The following is a 16167-nucleotide window of genomic DNA, read 5'->3' on the forward strand; positions in this document are numbered from 1 at the left end:
TTTATTCATGAATTAGAAAAATATATTTCTATTTATACATTAAAAAAAATTCTCCTACACTGCTTCTGTTTGATATGGTGCAGTACCCCGTGCTGGTCCCAGGAACATGCGTGTGTTTGACGCCACCACAAGCACCTTGACCATCGGCTGGGATCACGCTGAAGGGCCCGTAAGACAGTACAAGATCTCCTACGCACCCATGACTGGAGACCCCATCACAGAGTCCGTAAGTGAAACTTTAAGCTCATTGACGTCCACAATATCAAATCATCTCAGATAACATCAACATGTTACTGGTAACAGTGCTAAAGTAGAGCAGTCATCCCAGAGAAGGAGCCAGTCAGTACAAATTTAAAATCAGGCATTAGTGATGGTCACATTTCCAAAATGGTTTAGTGGCCTGTTTGGGGGTAAATATACTTTCCTTCGCACTCTGATTACCTGCCTGTATTGTCTGAAGGAAAGCTGGTCTTACCCTTGCAGAAACTAAACTACGCACACTGATGATAAAATTTTTAAAAACGACCTCAGAGGCTGAGACATTTTGGTGAAGTCATTTCGGAGGAAATGCATCAGACCCACTAACCTCAAGTGTATTTCTTACTCTCTCTTTAACCCATAAAGAGGGATTAATCTCAGGTGGTGATGTGTTTTGTTTTGGATAAACTGGCCGCAAACCCTCGCCATTCACAGCTCGCTGTGACGTCCCCCTCGGACTATGCGGTGAAGTCACATCTCAGGATTCCCTCGCCTCATTCAGGATATAAATCACAGATTAGGGAGACTAATTACAGGCTCAGTTAAACAAACTGTATAATTTGGGGCATAATAGCGTTATTAATAGTTCTGAATAATAAGTTGGAACGATGGTGGAGAGCGGAGACGGCCCAGCTGTGCTTCCCTTCTGCTCGTTAGTCTAACACTTGCTCAGAGTGAGTCAGCTAACTGCACCAGAGGGACGCCGATGAAAGGAGCTCTCCAGATTGGGACTGACCAAAGAGCTCACGACTATTATTTATACCGATGCAAAGTGATCAATTTAGCATCTGTAAATAATGTGGAAGGTTCGTGTTGGTACACAGTTTCTATAATCCCACCGAGAAGCAATTTTCTGCCTCACAAGGCTGAAGAAGTTATTTCCTGTTTATTAGAGAAGTAGTCTTCTAAAATATTAAAGCCTAAAATGTAAAATTGTGCACCACCAACAGTTTTTGTATTTTTCAGGCTCTTCTCTTTATCTTACTGCACAAACCAAATTTATTCGCACTAAAATTTGGAATAAAATTTTACCCAAATTTAACTTTGATTAATTGATTTTAATGACCGTTTCTCATTTAAACTAATATTTGGGTCCTTGATTCAAATTCCAGATGAATCCAAATGGTTTTCTATTATTTTACTTTTATTTAAACAGGGAGCAAAACTCACCACTGAACATGGACTGTATATAAAAGATATAAGGGCATAGCAGTAGGAAGTTGTTTCAGCTTGCATTCTTTATATTGGCCAGCAGGGGGTGATTCCTTTGGTTGCAAAAAGAAGTCCACCCTGGTAAAAGGACTCTTCTTGTCACTTGAAAACTTTCTGATGGGGTTATGGCCTTAATCAGTGCACTTCAGTAAACTGGTTAAGATAGCAAAAAAATAAATAAATAAAAATCTATAAAAAATAGGAAGCAAAATAATCGAGAATTTGACTTCATTGCAAGGAGGATGTGTGGTTTGAGGCATCTTCACTTCACAGTTTATAGTCTCTCTCTGTATATAGCATGATACCCTTTATTCTTAGATCTTTGATTTAGAAAACAGGAAAACTCCCCAAAAACTGAATAAGAGAGAAAAAGGAAGCAGAAATCTCCAAAATCATACATGCACAGACATGTGTGGAAGGAACTCTGTGGAAAGCAGGTGTAGCAGCTTGTCCTGTGACTGGGAGCACTGGGTCAGCTCCGCTCACCAATTACACATACCATGTGCAGCAGATGTGCAGATAGCAAAGCAACTCAGGACGCTCTGGATGCAAATCTTTCCTGACTGATTTATGCTTTTTCTTCTTCGGCTACTGAAAATCTCTGGCTCTGTGCCGTTTGGATCTTCAGACTCTGGTTTTAGGAAACAGAAACAATGCCATGCTTCAGAATCTGCTCCCAGACACCCCATACAACATCACTGTGGAGGCCATCTACGCCGAGGGGCCTGGAGGATCCCTCAACGGGAACGGACGTACAAGTAATAAAAACCTCTTTGGCCTCTAGTTTTCTAGCAAAGGCAGCTTTTCAGAAATGTTGGTTTTCTTGTGATATTACACAATCCCTTGCAGCTGTCACAGGGTTTCTGCACATTTGGCGTCATAGCTGGGCCGATTGTAGTAAACAACAGGCTTTCTCAAACTCCTAGAAGGCAAATTTTACCCCTCAGCAGCCATCTTTCAAGTTATTTAAAAGCTTCCAACTAAATTAAAATGGCCTGTATTTGTATAGCGCTTTTCTAGTCCCTAAGGACCCCAAAGCGCTTTACACAACCTGTCATCCACCCATTCACACACACATTCACACACTGGTGATGGCAAGCTACAATGTAGCCACAGCCACCCTGGGGCGCACTGACAGAGGCGAGGCTGCCGGACACTGGCGCCACCGGGCCCTCTGACCACCACCAGTAGGCAACGGGTGAAGTGTCTTGCCCAAGGACACAACGACCGAGACTGTCCAAGCCGGGGCTCGAACCGGCAACCTTCCGATTGCAAGGCGAACTCCCAACTCTCGAGCCACGATCGCCACAATTAGAAATTAAAAAGTAGAGATCCATGACTTTAACTGCAATAGCCAGCAGTATGTAAAAACTCCACGTGTAGAATCAACAGTCAAGTTTGATTTAAACAGAAAGCTCGATATTTAGTTTTTGTTTTACCCAAAATAAAGTTTTTAAATCTTTTCCCTGCAGGTTATTCTGTATGTCTGCTACACATGCTGAAGCCCTACAACATGGCTGTTTCATTAACAGAGCAGATGTAACTACCTGTATCACTTCTACAGTAACAAGTAGATATACCTGCTGCTTGTCTACTGTGTGGAAATGAAGTGATTAGCTCAGATGTTTTCTGTGGCGGCCCCTGATTGGCTCTTTGCGGGCAGAGAGTGGACAGCTTCCATCTTTGGTCTTACAGAGTTCTCCTTAGATATAAATTTTTTAACTTTCTGTCGTTACTTGTATTCAAACCTGAAATAAATCTTGTTTGATTAAGTCTATTAACCATCTATCAGAAAATAGCAAAAAAAAAAATCCCCCTTTTATATTTCCTACTTTTGATTTTGATATTGACCGTCTGTGGAAGGTAAACCTCACAATCCGCTCCACCAGCATCGTGCTACAAACAATTCTAGTACATTTAGGATGTAATCCAGCACCTCAGCAACTTTTGTGGTGGTTCAGCTTTGAGGCATTGAACCCAGGAGCTTAAACACAGCGACCGCAGTAGCACTTAGGAGTGAGTTAGAGGAGTAACAGAAAAAATAAATACATTAAGTGCGCGTCAGTTATCAGGGTCTGCATGTGTTAGTGTGAAGAGTTTGGACTCGATCGGCGAGCAGTAGGCTTAGTTATACAAACAGCAGACACTCAGAGTGTGTGTGTGTGTATGTATGTATGTGTGTACCTGTTTCGATATCTTTGTGGGGTCCAAAAATTGGAACATTACTGTGGGGACCAACAGTCACTTGTGAGGACAAAAGTGACAAAAGTAATTTTTGAGACTCAAAATGTGGTTTATTGTCAGGGTTACATTTATTTTATGGTTAGGTTTAGGCTGAGGGTTAGGCATTCATTTTTGATGGTTGGGGTTCGGCTAAGCGGCTAGGGAAGGCATTATGTCAATTGGATGTCCTCACTAAGATATCAAAACGAGAATGTGTGTGTGAGGCTCTTTCAGGCATCCGTCCAATTCTGGACACACACCAACTGGTTTCTTCAACAAGACTAAGACCCAAATCTAAACACCTCTATTACATAGGATGAATCTTATAACCTGACTTAAGGCGGCTCATTCCTGACCGCCAGAAAGGAAGAGGCTGATTTTTATTATTACTGAGAAAATGTCCCCCTTTTTTTTAACAATGCTCTGTGGTTTAAACAACCTACAGGTATCAAGTTAATGAAAGGCTAGGGGGTTGTTCTAGCGTTTAACAGCAGCGAGAAGACGGCGTGTCAGCTTCCAAACTCTGAGCTCACTGAAAATTTTGCCACAGTAGGTGTAAAACGCTCCCCGGTGTGTGGACGGCTGATATTTACGGTTCAGTTAAAGGAAAGAAAAACAGCCAAAATAAAGTTCTGTGTCATTCAAATGCAAACTACAAATTAGAAGTTCACTAGTGCTTCTGTTTCTGTTTTGTTGCACATGAAGCTGCAGTGGATTTAGTTTAAAAAGCCAGAAATTCTCCTGCTGCTCTCCCCTCTCTACCCAAACAATAAACCTCCTTTCTGACTTTATGGGGCCATAATTTACTAAATTAGCTTTAAGTTTTATTAAATATGACTTGAAACTTGCGATTCAAGGCTCATCAGGAAAGTTGGAGAGTTTAAGCTGGCTGAGTCACTTTTGCAGTCAGTCTAAGTGGCTAATAGAGGAACTGCAGTTTTTTGGTACTTGCACATTAGCATCATGTTTTAGCCCTGCGTGTTGATGCTTACCATGTCTAAAATTCGATGCCTCCTCTGTGTCAAAGTCGGCATGTTGAGTCCCAGAAACCTTCGGATCTCGGACGAGTGGTACACGCGCTTCAGGGTGGCCTGGGACCCGGTGACTGCACCCATCCAGGGATACCGGCTGATCTACACCCCTGCAGGTGAGCCTTAACAAAACCATTGCGGTTAATCAAACATGTTTCTCTGCACACACATTGTGAATAATGTCTTGGTTCCTAAAAGCTGTCACCTGATTTTTACTTCTCTTCAGTTTCTCACTCACTTCTCATTCTCCGCTCTGTGTTTCCAGGCATGAACCAGCCCATCGACTTCTTCGTTGGAGACGTGAGCTCTTACACTCTGACCAACCTGCAGCCTGGAACCACCTACGACGTCAAAGTGCTGGCACAGTACACCAGCGGCGTGAGCGCGCCGCTCATTGGCCAGGGGACGACACGTACGTACAGGAAGCGTAATTAGACGCACAAACTGCTGATTTATTTCAAATGTCGCTCATAATTGTTTCTTAAAAAACTCACTGGACCTTGGCGTCCTCTTGTTAACTCCTCCTGATTTTTCACGTCCAGTCACTTCTGACACTTTAACTTAGGACCAGAGAGAATCCCAGGATTTATCTGATGTCTTTTCAGTTGCTCAGATTTGTTTCTGGCTGACTGAGATTTGGACTTAAAGGCATGTTCACACCTGTTTACTATTTTGTCTGGTTATATTGGCCTCAGGTGTTTGTTAGTTTTTTTCAAGTTGGCACGATTTGTTTGGACAGTAATTACTCTCAGGTGTGGAACAAAACAGCTACACCAGGAGCCCTGAAAAGAAATGGGCTCATGAAGTGAAATACCAGTCAAGTTTCTCGCTACCTAAAGTTACTCACCTGGTTCCATCAGGCAGTGCAGCTAACAGATTATCAGATGTACTCTTTTTTTGTTTGTTTGTTTTTGTTTTGTTTTGTTTAGCTAAACAGTTCCTGTCTCATAGAGAATCTCTATTTTTCATCAGTTGTTAAAAGAGCTTAAAAAAACATGAATCGTCCGACATATGAACAGCATAAACCTCCACTGTGCTTAAACTCTGATTTTTTTTTTCAGTCTACCTGAACGTAACCAACATTGAGACCTACGCCATCGGCCACGACAAGTTCTGCATCAAGTGGACGCCACACAGAGCGGCCACGTCTTACCGCATTAAACTCAACCCAGCGGACCGTAAGTCACCTCACATCACTTTTTAAATATCATAATCAGCTTTTGTGTGTAATAATAGTAATGTAATAATAATAGCACTTAGACCTTTTCTATGTAAGTCTCTAAATGATCCAAAACCACATGGTTGTGTAACATGTCCTCGGATAGATCACGGAAGAGAACCTGCAGTGATTTTCATCAGAAGTTTCTGATATTTCATTTCTCTGCAGATGCATTAATCTTGTGCTGTGGCTCTATCTGCCAGTGATCCTGATTCAGAGTGACATATTTAAATTGATGCATGTGGTAAAGTGTGCAATAAGACTCCCATCAGATGTCTGAAAACATATCTGCAGATGAGATCATCTCTGCAGATGCTGCAGAGACTGTTTTGACTCAAACATTTTCTTGTAATTTCCTCCCTGAGGCTGTTTAAGTTCAGGCCTATTTTCGGTTATTGATCAAAAAAGATGCAAGTTTTGGCCGAGACTGAAGGCGCCCGACCACCAAGCTTTAACTCCATCTCTGTTTGCAAAGATTACATCCTTTTCAATGACTTTGGAGTGTCCGAGGTCCATCTGGTTCATACTCGCACGTGGAGATAAAGTATCCATGTTTAAATATCGTTATGGTAGTCATTAGGCGTTCGGGCTGCCAGAACAAACACGGGTCTGTTAGCGTGAGGCAGATGGTGGTTAACCGCTACCATAGGAGCCGTCCCAGTGAGACGCAGCAGACGCTCAAGTCAACAAATCAGTCAACTGTTTGTTCTCAAGTGGAAATGCAAACAGCGGTCGGAGCCAGCGGTGAGATGAGGGGGTGGAAAAACGGTGAGCACGGGTCTTCTGCCTCCATGTTTTAACATCCGTGGTAAGAAGAGGAACATGTGGTTCAGACTCTAGGCTATCTGATATCCTGCTGAATAGTCTGAGGGCTTTTATTTTGCCAACGCACTCTCAGCTCGGACCTGAGTGCATCTTTGCTCCCGATGAAAGAGGGCCACCGTTCTGGAGTCGATCTCTCTGAGAGGTGTGCGTGTTTGCACAAATTAATTTACATGATTGATCACAACTTGTTGATGTTACTGGGCATATTCTGAAGATATCTGCAGCAGCGGAGCTGCGGGGAGCGTTGAATCCGACTTACTTGAAGTGCATTTGGGACAGCAAAACGCCCGTGCGATAAACACGATTTGTTTGTTTGCTCTCGCAGAAGCGCTCAGAGTAAATAAGAAATCTTATTATCAATTTATCAGCAGCCGAGACAAGCAGAGAGATAAACATTTCACTGGAAGGGTCAGGGTGCTCTGTGTGTAAAGTAATCTTTATTTTCTTCGTTTAGCAACAAAAAGTCCACTAAACTACAGACAACAGTCATGAAGTGTGGTTGGTCAGTGACTATGAGGTCACAAATCCTGCAAGGACTTTCAGGTAGTTTAAGACGTGCTCAAAGAAACCTTTCCTCTTTTGGAAACTTTCTGCAGTCCTCTGAGGCTCACCCACTGTCTTAAGGTCTTAGCTGGAGCCCATCCCAGCTGTCAGTGGGCAAGAGGTGCAATATTAGGATCAATACCAGGGATCAATAAAGTATTCTGATTCTGATTCTGATTCTGATTAGAAGTGGTAGACTACCCAACATGTATACTAAAATGTACAGGGATATTAATTTGTAAGTGTTGGTGAAGTGATTGGACGAGACTGCCTTTAACATGGAATTGATTTCAAATACAAACACAGATGGTTTAAAATGGAACTAGAGCCATGAAAATGCTGCAGAATAAACCTCCTTTGTCCCTCATGAGGCTGAAACGGACACAGAGAGTGCCAGCGTCACAAGCCAGCAGGCTTTGGTGTTAATTTACAAGCCAGAAACATAAGCACCTGGGGAAGTAATCTTTGACTCATTAGTAATAATTATTAATGCTGTCATACTCAGGAGATGTATGAAGTGAGTAAAAATCTTAGTTTTCTTCACAGGAAAATTTCAACATGATTCAGGGTCCAAACTGTGTAAAAGTCACTGGTGTGTTTTACAAGGGCATGACGATTCAGCCATCTCGAAAAAACTCGTGACTGAAGAACATGAGTCAGTGTTTCCCTCTGACAGGAACCAATCACACTGAGCCCACAGCACCTGGAAATAAACTCTAAATGAGCCGATCGGGAGGTCGAACCTTATTAAACCTCGATGAAACTTTTGAGCACATTCAGAAAAGTCCATCATTTAATTTAAGACCACTCCACTGTACTGTGATGTGTTTACATGTGTTTTTGATTCCTCTGTAGCATCCAGTAAAGGACAGCATGAAATCACCATTCCCGCCGGCCTGCCTCAGTACTGCTTCGACGGACTCTCTCCCGATGCTCTGTACACCGCAACTGTCTTCGTTCAGACGCCAAATCTGGAAGGCCCAGGAGTCAGCACCAAAGCGAGGACCTGTAAGTACTAAGAAAGTTCTGCAGTGAGGAGGAAAACTCTAGAAAATCGAGAGAATTCTGCCCTTAATAAATGCACAAAAACTAGAGTGTGTTTGAAATGTGACCGGTCTGGTTCACTGCTGTGAAAACGTGAAGTGCAGTATTTTAATCAGAGAATCAAACCAGTGGCAGGAGCACAACTATTAAAAGAGAGGTCGGGTATTTATACCTTGTGGGGACATCTACTTGACATAATGCTTTCCCTAGCCCCTTACCCTGGCCATGAAAAATGAATGCCTAAACCTAACTACAACCGAATTGTAACCCTATCACTAAATCCACATTTTGAGTCTCAAAAATGCCTTGAAACTTGTGGGGACCAGGATATTGGTCCCCACAAAGATATGAATACACACTCACAAACACACACATACACACAATACATGAAACAAACATAAAGAAGAGAACAACAGTGTACTGGAGATAATGAGTCAAATTTAAAGTCAAAATATATAAACTTCAAGACAGCGTGGTCTCGGGCCGGAAAACAGGTGTAGTTTAATCAGGCAGAACATCTGAAGCCTTGAGGTCATTTTTAAAATTGCCTTTCTTTCATTGAATGAGACCGCATCCTGAATTTGGGTCAATCTGAGCAGCGCGACAAACAAGAATAACTTCCTGCACTTTAATAATTAAATTAAAGCATCAGGGTTTTTGATCTGGAAATATAATTTCATCAGTTCTTTAAATAGTGATAAAATACTTTGTGGTCCAAATGTCCTGCGAGTGACATTGTCCACTTCAGCTGTCTCAAGTTTTTTATATTGATGTTTTAACTTATTTATAAAATGCAACAAAAATATTTAACAAATATAAACACTGAATGTAAAGAAGAATGTAAAGTACTGCATGCAGTGCTGCATGTGGCAGTCGTTACATGATTGGCTGGAAAAATCCTTTGTGCCAGGCAGACAGCTCAAAGGTTTTCAAAGTAATCCAACCTGTTTAAGATGTCATCTTATGTTGAAGGGAATATAAATAAAAATGAGTTTAAACTCGCATTAATCTGTCCTTCATGTATTCTTAGTACAAACCAACAGCATCTGCATCACTGACGGAAAAACACATAAAAACACGTCCCAAGTGGATCAGCCCACCTTTCCAAAGAGAACACGATCGTAGTAACAGCTGCGTGGCTCCGACACGCCCACTCACAGTGCAGTCATGGTGTCTGAGACATGAAGCACGATTCCAACTGCGAATTGCATCATCTCGCAGTGCGGCTCCAAAACAATGACTTCATCACGCGCCGTGTTTACACCGATTCTGTATTTATTACAAATATGTTGATAACATTTTTTTTTTTTTGTGTTTTTTGTTTTGTTTTGTTTTGTTTTGTCTCTCACAGTGCAGGAGCCAACTCCAGACCCAACAACCCCGCCTACTCCAACAGCTCCACCCACCATCCCCCCTGGATGGGCAGGTAAGCCTCTAATGACATCCATAATCCATAATCCAACTGAAGGCGAGTTGAATCTGAAATGCATTCTTGTGTTTTGGTTGATGAGACATATTGCAGCCCACAATATGTGGCCAACGACTTGTTTGAAGGTTCAATTTTCACATTGTGGCTACCACCGTGATTTCTTTCTCATTGGTAAACATTTGTGACCCAACGGTTAAAGTTCTTTAATCTTTAATTTAATGCTGATTCTTTATAATCTTTATAAAAACTCACCCTGCATACAGACATCATAGAGGTCGAAATTTTTCAGGTTGTGTACGTGTTTTTTTTCTCCTTTTCTCTAAGGACTTTTGTAGTCTACCTCAAGTAGCCATTAGTGGAACTTCAGTTTCAGCACACCCTTTTAGCTGCTTGGTGTTCCAGGTAGATGGGATGTCTCTCCAGCCTGTTTTTTGGGTCTCCTCTCAACTGGGCATGCTCAGAAGAAGCAGCTTTTTTTCAGTGACTGTCTTAGCAAACACCAGCAGCTGTTAACTGTTGCTTTACATGTCAAACATTTCTAGTAAATCCTGTTTTCCCCCAGTCTCACTGCTTCTGCTGACTCTGCTGTTTCATTAGGCCTGCGCGCTGCTTTGCAATCTCAGATGTTTGGAGACTAAAGGTGCATTTTGGAATCTGTCTCCAGAGTCTTTGCCTTTTTTTCCTAATAAAACAATATAAAAAATACAAATAATAATGAATTTTGACAGCAAAAGTTACAAAATCAGAGTTTAGCTTGGGTTAATAAGGCTTCCATCTGTCGGCTTCTCACTGGGCCAATTCTATGTGAATCATCTCCCAATATTTCCCCAAGAAACTCTCCCAGGACTGAACGGATCAAGTCCTTTCATTCAAGCTCGGCCGTGTTTGGAAAATCCTTGACGGTGACTTTGTGAACGCAGAGTCCTCCTGGATCCAACTCGGACTAGCGGTGGATTAATGGCCACCACATGTGGGCCCCGCGGGGGAGCGCGCCCGTTAAGAACCAACAGCTCAGGTGTTGAAAAAGAAAGCGAGTGCAGTCCAGAGAATTTGTTTGTGTCCTTTGGTGCTGTGTGAAAGTTGTTTATAGAGCTCAGAGCAGGCGGAGAAGATAAAGAGGGGTGCATCACATGTGGCCAAGATTCTTTAAAACTTTTCGCCCAATTCGTTTTCATGTGAGAGGAACGCATTAGGGAGAGCTTGGTCCTTATGCAGACCAAATGTTCCCGGTTTTATTTTGCCAGTTTGTTTGTTTTTTTTATTGGTGGGACCCATAATTATCGCGAACGTTTCTATCACGGCATTTGTCTCAGGCGTTTTGTTTTGTTGCACACTATCAGCTGACTTTTTTAATGTGCTCCAGCTTGCTAATTATGCCATGTTATGATGCAACAACTGGCCTGTGGACTCATTGACTCTTTTTTTTTTTTTTTTTGCCTCAGTCTGCAAAGGCGCCAAAGCAGATGTGGTGTTCCTCATCGACGGCTCGTGGAGTATCGGCGAGGAGAGCTTCACCAAGGTGGTGCACTTTGTCTCCGACATGATTGCCGCTTTTGATGTCATCGGACCCTCAGGGATGCAGGTTTGTGCTGAAAACACTGACAGTTATTCCCTCTGACAAGGAGGAGTAGTGCACCCGGTGCAGTTCTGTGTTATTTATACAACAGTTACCTCACAGTGATTTATATAGTGAGACCCTGCAATAAAAAGTGCAAAATCTTTGTGAAGTCAAATGGGCCATGCAAGGCCAGCGCAGGCTATAACATGCTCTACCTACTGCACCTCCACTCAGGTAGCTCCCTCACATCAACCACTACTGCACCATTTGCAGTAGTCAGAGCAGCCATCTACTCCGAGCGGTTGACAGTTGAGGGGTGAAAAGGCAGAAAAGGAGAAAATAGAGAGACGAGGAGTAAAAAAGAAACGCTCAGTGTGTCACAGGAAGTCCTCCCCGCAGTCTGAGCTTATAGCAGCATGGCTAAGGGAGGATTCAGAGTCACGTGATCCAGCCCTAACTATATGCTTTTGCAAAAAGGAAAGTTTGAAGCCTAATTATAAAAGTAGAGATAGTGTCTGTCTCCTGAATCCAAACTGGGAGCTGGTTCAACAGAAGAGGGGCCTGAAAGCTAAAGGCTCTGCCTCCTATTCTACTTTTAAATACTCTTAGAACCAGAGAACACAGAGAACACGTACCAAGCCAATGAAATGCAGTTAGCATCTAACTAGCAGTGCATGAAGGTGTCTTAGCTACATGTAAATTAGCATGTCTCATGGAGATGGTGATGCTAAAAAGTCTTTAAGTTAAGATCATTTAGAGGAGACACTCAAAAACTTTTCATAAAATACAAAAGAAATCTGCTTATTTTTCTGATCAGATTCCAAGAAAATAATTAAATAATAAGAAAATAATTCATTCAATAAAATTTCACCTTTTCTGTTTGTCTGAATTAATGAAATCCCCCAAAATCCTGCCAGAAGTTCTCATCTGCACTGAGTAGCAGCTGAACAAGCAAGTATGTGACAGTGCTTGAAACCCAGACCCAAATAAAAATGGCTTAAACTGAGCTGGGGGAGGCAATGCCGTGAATGAAGCTGAGCTCTGCATGTCTCATTAATTCAGAAACCTTTTTTTTCTCTCGAGTGAATGCATTACACTTCCGTACCCCAGCATCATCCAGTGGTGGTTTTGTTTTTATTTTCACAATGGAAACCTCATGATAAAAGAACTTCACCTCAACAGGAGGCCAGGGGTCTTATAAAACATCCGCCCTAATACGAGAATTCAATCAAGTGTAATCACTAACAGCCGACAACAAGACAAAACAAGAAGGAGGGAGATGCAAATGAAATAAAGGCTATAAAAGCTTTCTTGGCGATGCAGAATTTTTTCCGACCAAGTTTTGCAGGCATTTAAAGAATCGGTGATTATATATAAGCCTGTTCCAGAGAGAGGGAGCTCTGGATTTAAAGGTACATTCATGCTGACAAGTGTGACAGCATCGTATAAAAATATGATTAAAAGCCCGATGTGGTCCAAAACCTCTGTAGCTGTCTTAATTATTTCACACTGACACAAACCTCGTCTTCTTTAAAATCATCCCGGGATGCTATAATGGCTCATATCCCCAATCAGGATAAAATGAACAATCCTTGAGTCTAAGATAGTATTCGTTGGGATTCTTTTGCTTCTATTTGTATTATATTTTAGCCACAGAGCCAAGCATCTGTTTCACTAAATAAGTAAATCCATTAGGTTTATATTATTAGCTTGTTTGACATCCCTTAAGGCAGTTTCTTCTGACAGTCCTCAAAGACTACTTGGCCCATCTGGATGAGAAAACATTTTGTTTGCTGCACAATAAAGCGGATTTTCATTCTCTTACCAAAAATACTAGTTTCTTAATCCATAAAAGATGGTTATGAGAGAAGACTGATTTGTAAGCTGCTCCACTGATTTAAATACTGGTAGATGTATAGAATTGGTCAGTGTATGACTGTGCGAGGGGAGACAGCAGTGCATGTGCATATTTTCTTTAGAGAAGCAAGCGGATATTAGAAACATGTATGTTCTGTGTTGTATAATGATGCTGTAGCCAAATGTCTGTCTGCGATGCATTTGTGGGAGGGGGAAAAAAGCATGTGTAAGTTCTTATCTGAACAACAAAGTCAAACTCGAGCCAATGTCTGGTGGCCAAATAATTTTGTTGGAGGGCCAGTTTTTTCCCTCACTGGCCCATTTACTTTTTAATTTCTTGAGTCATTTCTTTGTCTGTCAAAAAGATTATGCAAAAATGAGATTTTATAAAAGTTTGTGGGGAAGTGAAACAGGAGGAGCCCGTTAAATTCTGGATACAGACAGCTTTCTGTAGGAATTTCAAAATGAACCCCTTAACTGGATGTGTTCTCTGAGTCCCCTTCAAGTTATTCCGTGTTTTTATACATAAAGGCCATCTTAAGCTTGTTTGAAAGTCCTTATTCCCCCGTTGCTGTGCTGCGTAATGCTGAAGTGTCTGCATTGCTCTCCCATCACGAGTGAAAGTCAGCTGATCGGGTCGATCTTGTAGCTCATAAGTGTTGAACAGTTACTTTTAGTGAGACAGGAAAGACTTCAAAATCAAGTCGACACAAATGACACATCGACATTGGACCAATACTTCTCATTGCTTTAGCACTGTGAGCAAGCTAGATGCACAGTTTCAGTCCATGAAGTTTATAATTCATGTCACTCCCAGTCAGACCAAACTCAGTCTTTGCACTTTGACCACTTTTTGGGGGAAAGTGCACACTGGGCTATGCTGTAGATCAGGGGTGGGGGAATCTCCAGGCCTCAAGGGCCGGTGTCCTGCAGGTTTTAGATGTGTCCTTGATCCAACACAGCTGATTCAAATGGCTATGTTACCTCCTCAACATGCCTTGAAGTTCTCCAGGAACTTGGTAATGAACTAGTCATTTAATTTAGGTGTGTTGACCCAGGGTGATATCTTAAACCTGCAGGACTCGGCCCGTGAGGCCTGGAGTTCCCCACCCATGCTGTAGATTGTGCAGTGATGTATAGTTGCCATAGATGCCATAGATTCCACCCATCCATCCATCTATGCTTATCTGGAGCCAGAGCCTACCCCAGCTGTCAAAGGGTGAGAGGCCGAGCGTACACCCTGGACAGATTAGGAGACTGTCACAGGGTCAACACAGAGACACACAACTATTCACAATCACGTTCACACCTGCTATCAATTTAGAATCACATGTTAACCTAACATTCATGTTCGTGGACTGTGGAGTACCCGAAGAGAACCCACACAGGCATGGGAAGGACATCTGCTGGATTTGAACCCAAGACCTTCTTACTGTGAGCGATGGTACTGCTGTGCTGACCAAGGCTATACATTTAGACTTTTAATCAAACCTAAACAAGAAAACAAACTCCTCCAAATCAATTTGATTATTTTCCTACATGACATTTTTGCAAATATGTATAAGACTACTACTGTATTGAGAAATGTTGAGTAACAAGAAAATATCACAGCTCATATTGTTAAAAGGAGCAATAGTAGCTCAGAGGGTTACACAGTTGCTTCACAGGAAGAAGGTCCTGAGTTCAAACCCTGGTAGGGTGTCTTGTTCTGGAGCTTTGGTTTCTCCCACCAGTAAAAAACATTCTCACAGAAGAGGCTTAATCTCGAGTTTGTCTCCAAAATGTGCCTGTTAAACTTTATTGAACCAGCAAGTCAAAGAGACGGAGCTGAGATATTTGGACGTTTGCAGAGAGGGGATAATGGATGTACTGGACACAGGAAGTTTAATGTGGAACACCACCGAGGAAGTTCATGGATGCAGTGAAGGAGGGTTGATGTGACAGAAAGGATGATAAGTCCCTAATTTTCTCATTATTTTCCACCCAGGTGTCATTTGTGCAGTACAGCGACAACGCTAAGACAGAGTTCAAGCTGAAAGCTTACAAGGACAAAGGCCTCGCCATGGCCGCGCCTTCTTACATTCGTTACCGAGGAGGAAACACCAAAACAGGTTTGATCTCATGCTACAGGCCACAGGTACAGATCCAAACAAGAATCTGCTGATCTGACACAGTTTTCCTCTGAGCAGGAGAGGCGCTGAAACACACTTATGAGAAGGTCTTCTCTCTTGAAAACGGGATGAGGAGAAATGTCCCCAAGGTGGTGGTAGCCATCACTGACGGACGCTCTCAGGATGAGGTGAAGAAGAACGCCGCCAGGCTCCAACACGCAGGTAGATGTCACACAAACGTGTATCTCCATGCGAGTGTGTCCCAGATGAGCTCTGTTACAAACAGCTGTAAACAGACTGTTTACAGACCAAACAGAAGCAGCTGGTTCTCATCAAAATTAATGAAACTGTGCTGGATAGAATTTTCAATAATATTTTGTATCCATTTTTGGGTATTATTACCTGTTTAGACTCTTACTGGAAGAATAAATGAAGCCGATAAGCCAAGAGTCTGTTTGTGTTCTGACTGCCTTGGTTTGTGCCGTCCTCAGGTTACAGCGTCTTTGCCATCGGTGTTGCTGACATGGATTTCATCGAGCTGCAGCAGATTGGCAGCAAACCCAGCGAGAGACACGTTTTCGTTGTGGACGACTTTGACGCTTTCAACACCATCAAAGAAAACCTGATCACCTTCATCTGCGAAACTGCAACTTCCTGTTAGTTTAGAACAAAAAAGACAAACGTTGCTTTAACATGTGTTTCAGTGAATTAATTTCTGTGTGTTTTTGTCCACAGCGTGCCCCTTAATTTTTGTGAATGGATTTACTTCACCTGGTAAATACAAACTTTAGAGAAATTCATGACTTATTCACTGTTTGTCTGGATGAACTTGCAGTTAAAGGCAAGCTCCTGATTGG

General features: G+C 42.2%; 1 protein-coding gene across 3 annotated transcripts in view; it reads left to right on the forward strand.

Moving 5' to 3' along the window:
- Window positions 1-16167, forward strand: part of col12a1b (collagen, type XII, alpha 1b) — a 152433-nt gene that overhangs the window by 99861 nt on the left and 36405 nt on the right. For all 3 annotated transcript variants that reach the window (XM_080882238.1, XM_080882237.1, XM_080882236.1), the window contains exons 47-58: window positions 84-226; window positions 2099-2228; window positions 4721-4840; window positions 4990-5136; window positions 5786-5902; window positions 8167-8319; window positions 9707-9781; window positions 11227-11366; window positions 15187-15310; window positions 15389-15532; window positions 15802-15966; window positions 16046-16084. In XM_080882238.1, the coding sequence (XP_080738364.1) occupies window positions 84-226; window positions 2099-2228; window positions 4721-4840; window positions 4990-5136; window positions 5786-5902; window positions 8167-8319; window positions 9707-9781; window positions 11227-11366; window positions 15187-15310; window positions 15389-15532; window positions 15802-15966; window positions 16046-16084 (1497 nt within the window). The remainder of the gene's footprint in view (window positions 1-83; window positions 227-2098; window positions 2229-4720; window positions 4841-4989; window positions 5137-5785; window positions 5903-8166; window positions 8320-9706; window positions 9782-11226; window positions 11367-15186; window positions 15311-15388; window positions 15533-15801; window positions 15967-16045; window positions 16085-16167) is intronic.

The sequence above is a fragment of the Rhamphochromis sp. 'chilingali' genome (genome assembly GCF_963969265.1).
Source record: "Rhamphochromis sp. 'chilingali' genome assembly, chromosome: 5".
NCBI lineage: Eukaryota > Metazoa > Chordata > Actinopteri > Cichliformes > Cichlidae > Rhamphochromis > Rhamphochromis sp. 'chilingali'.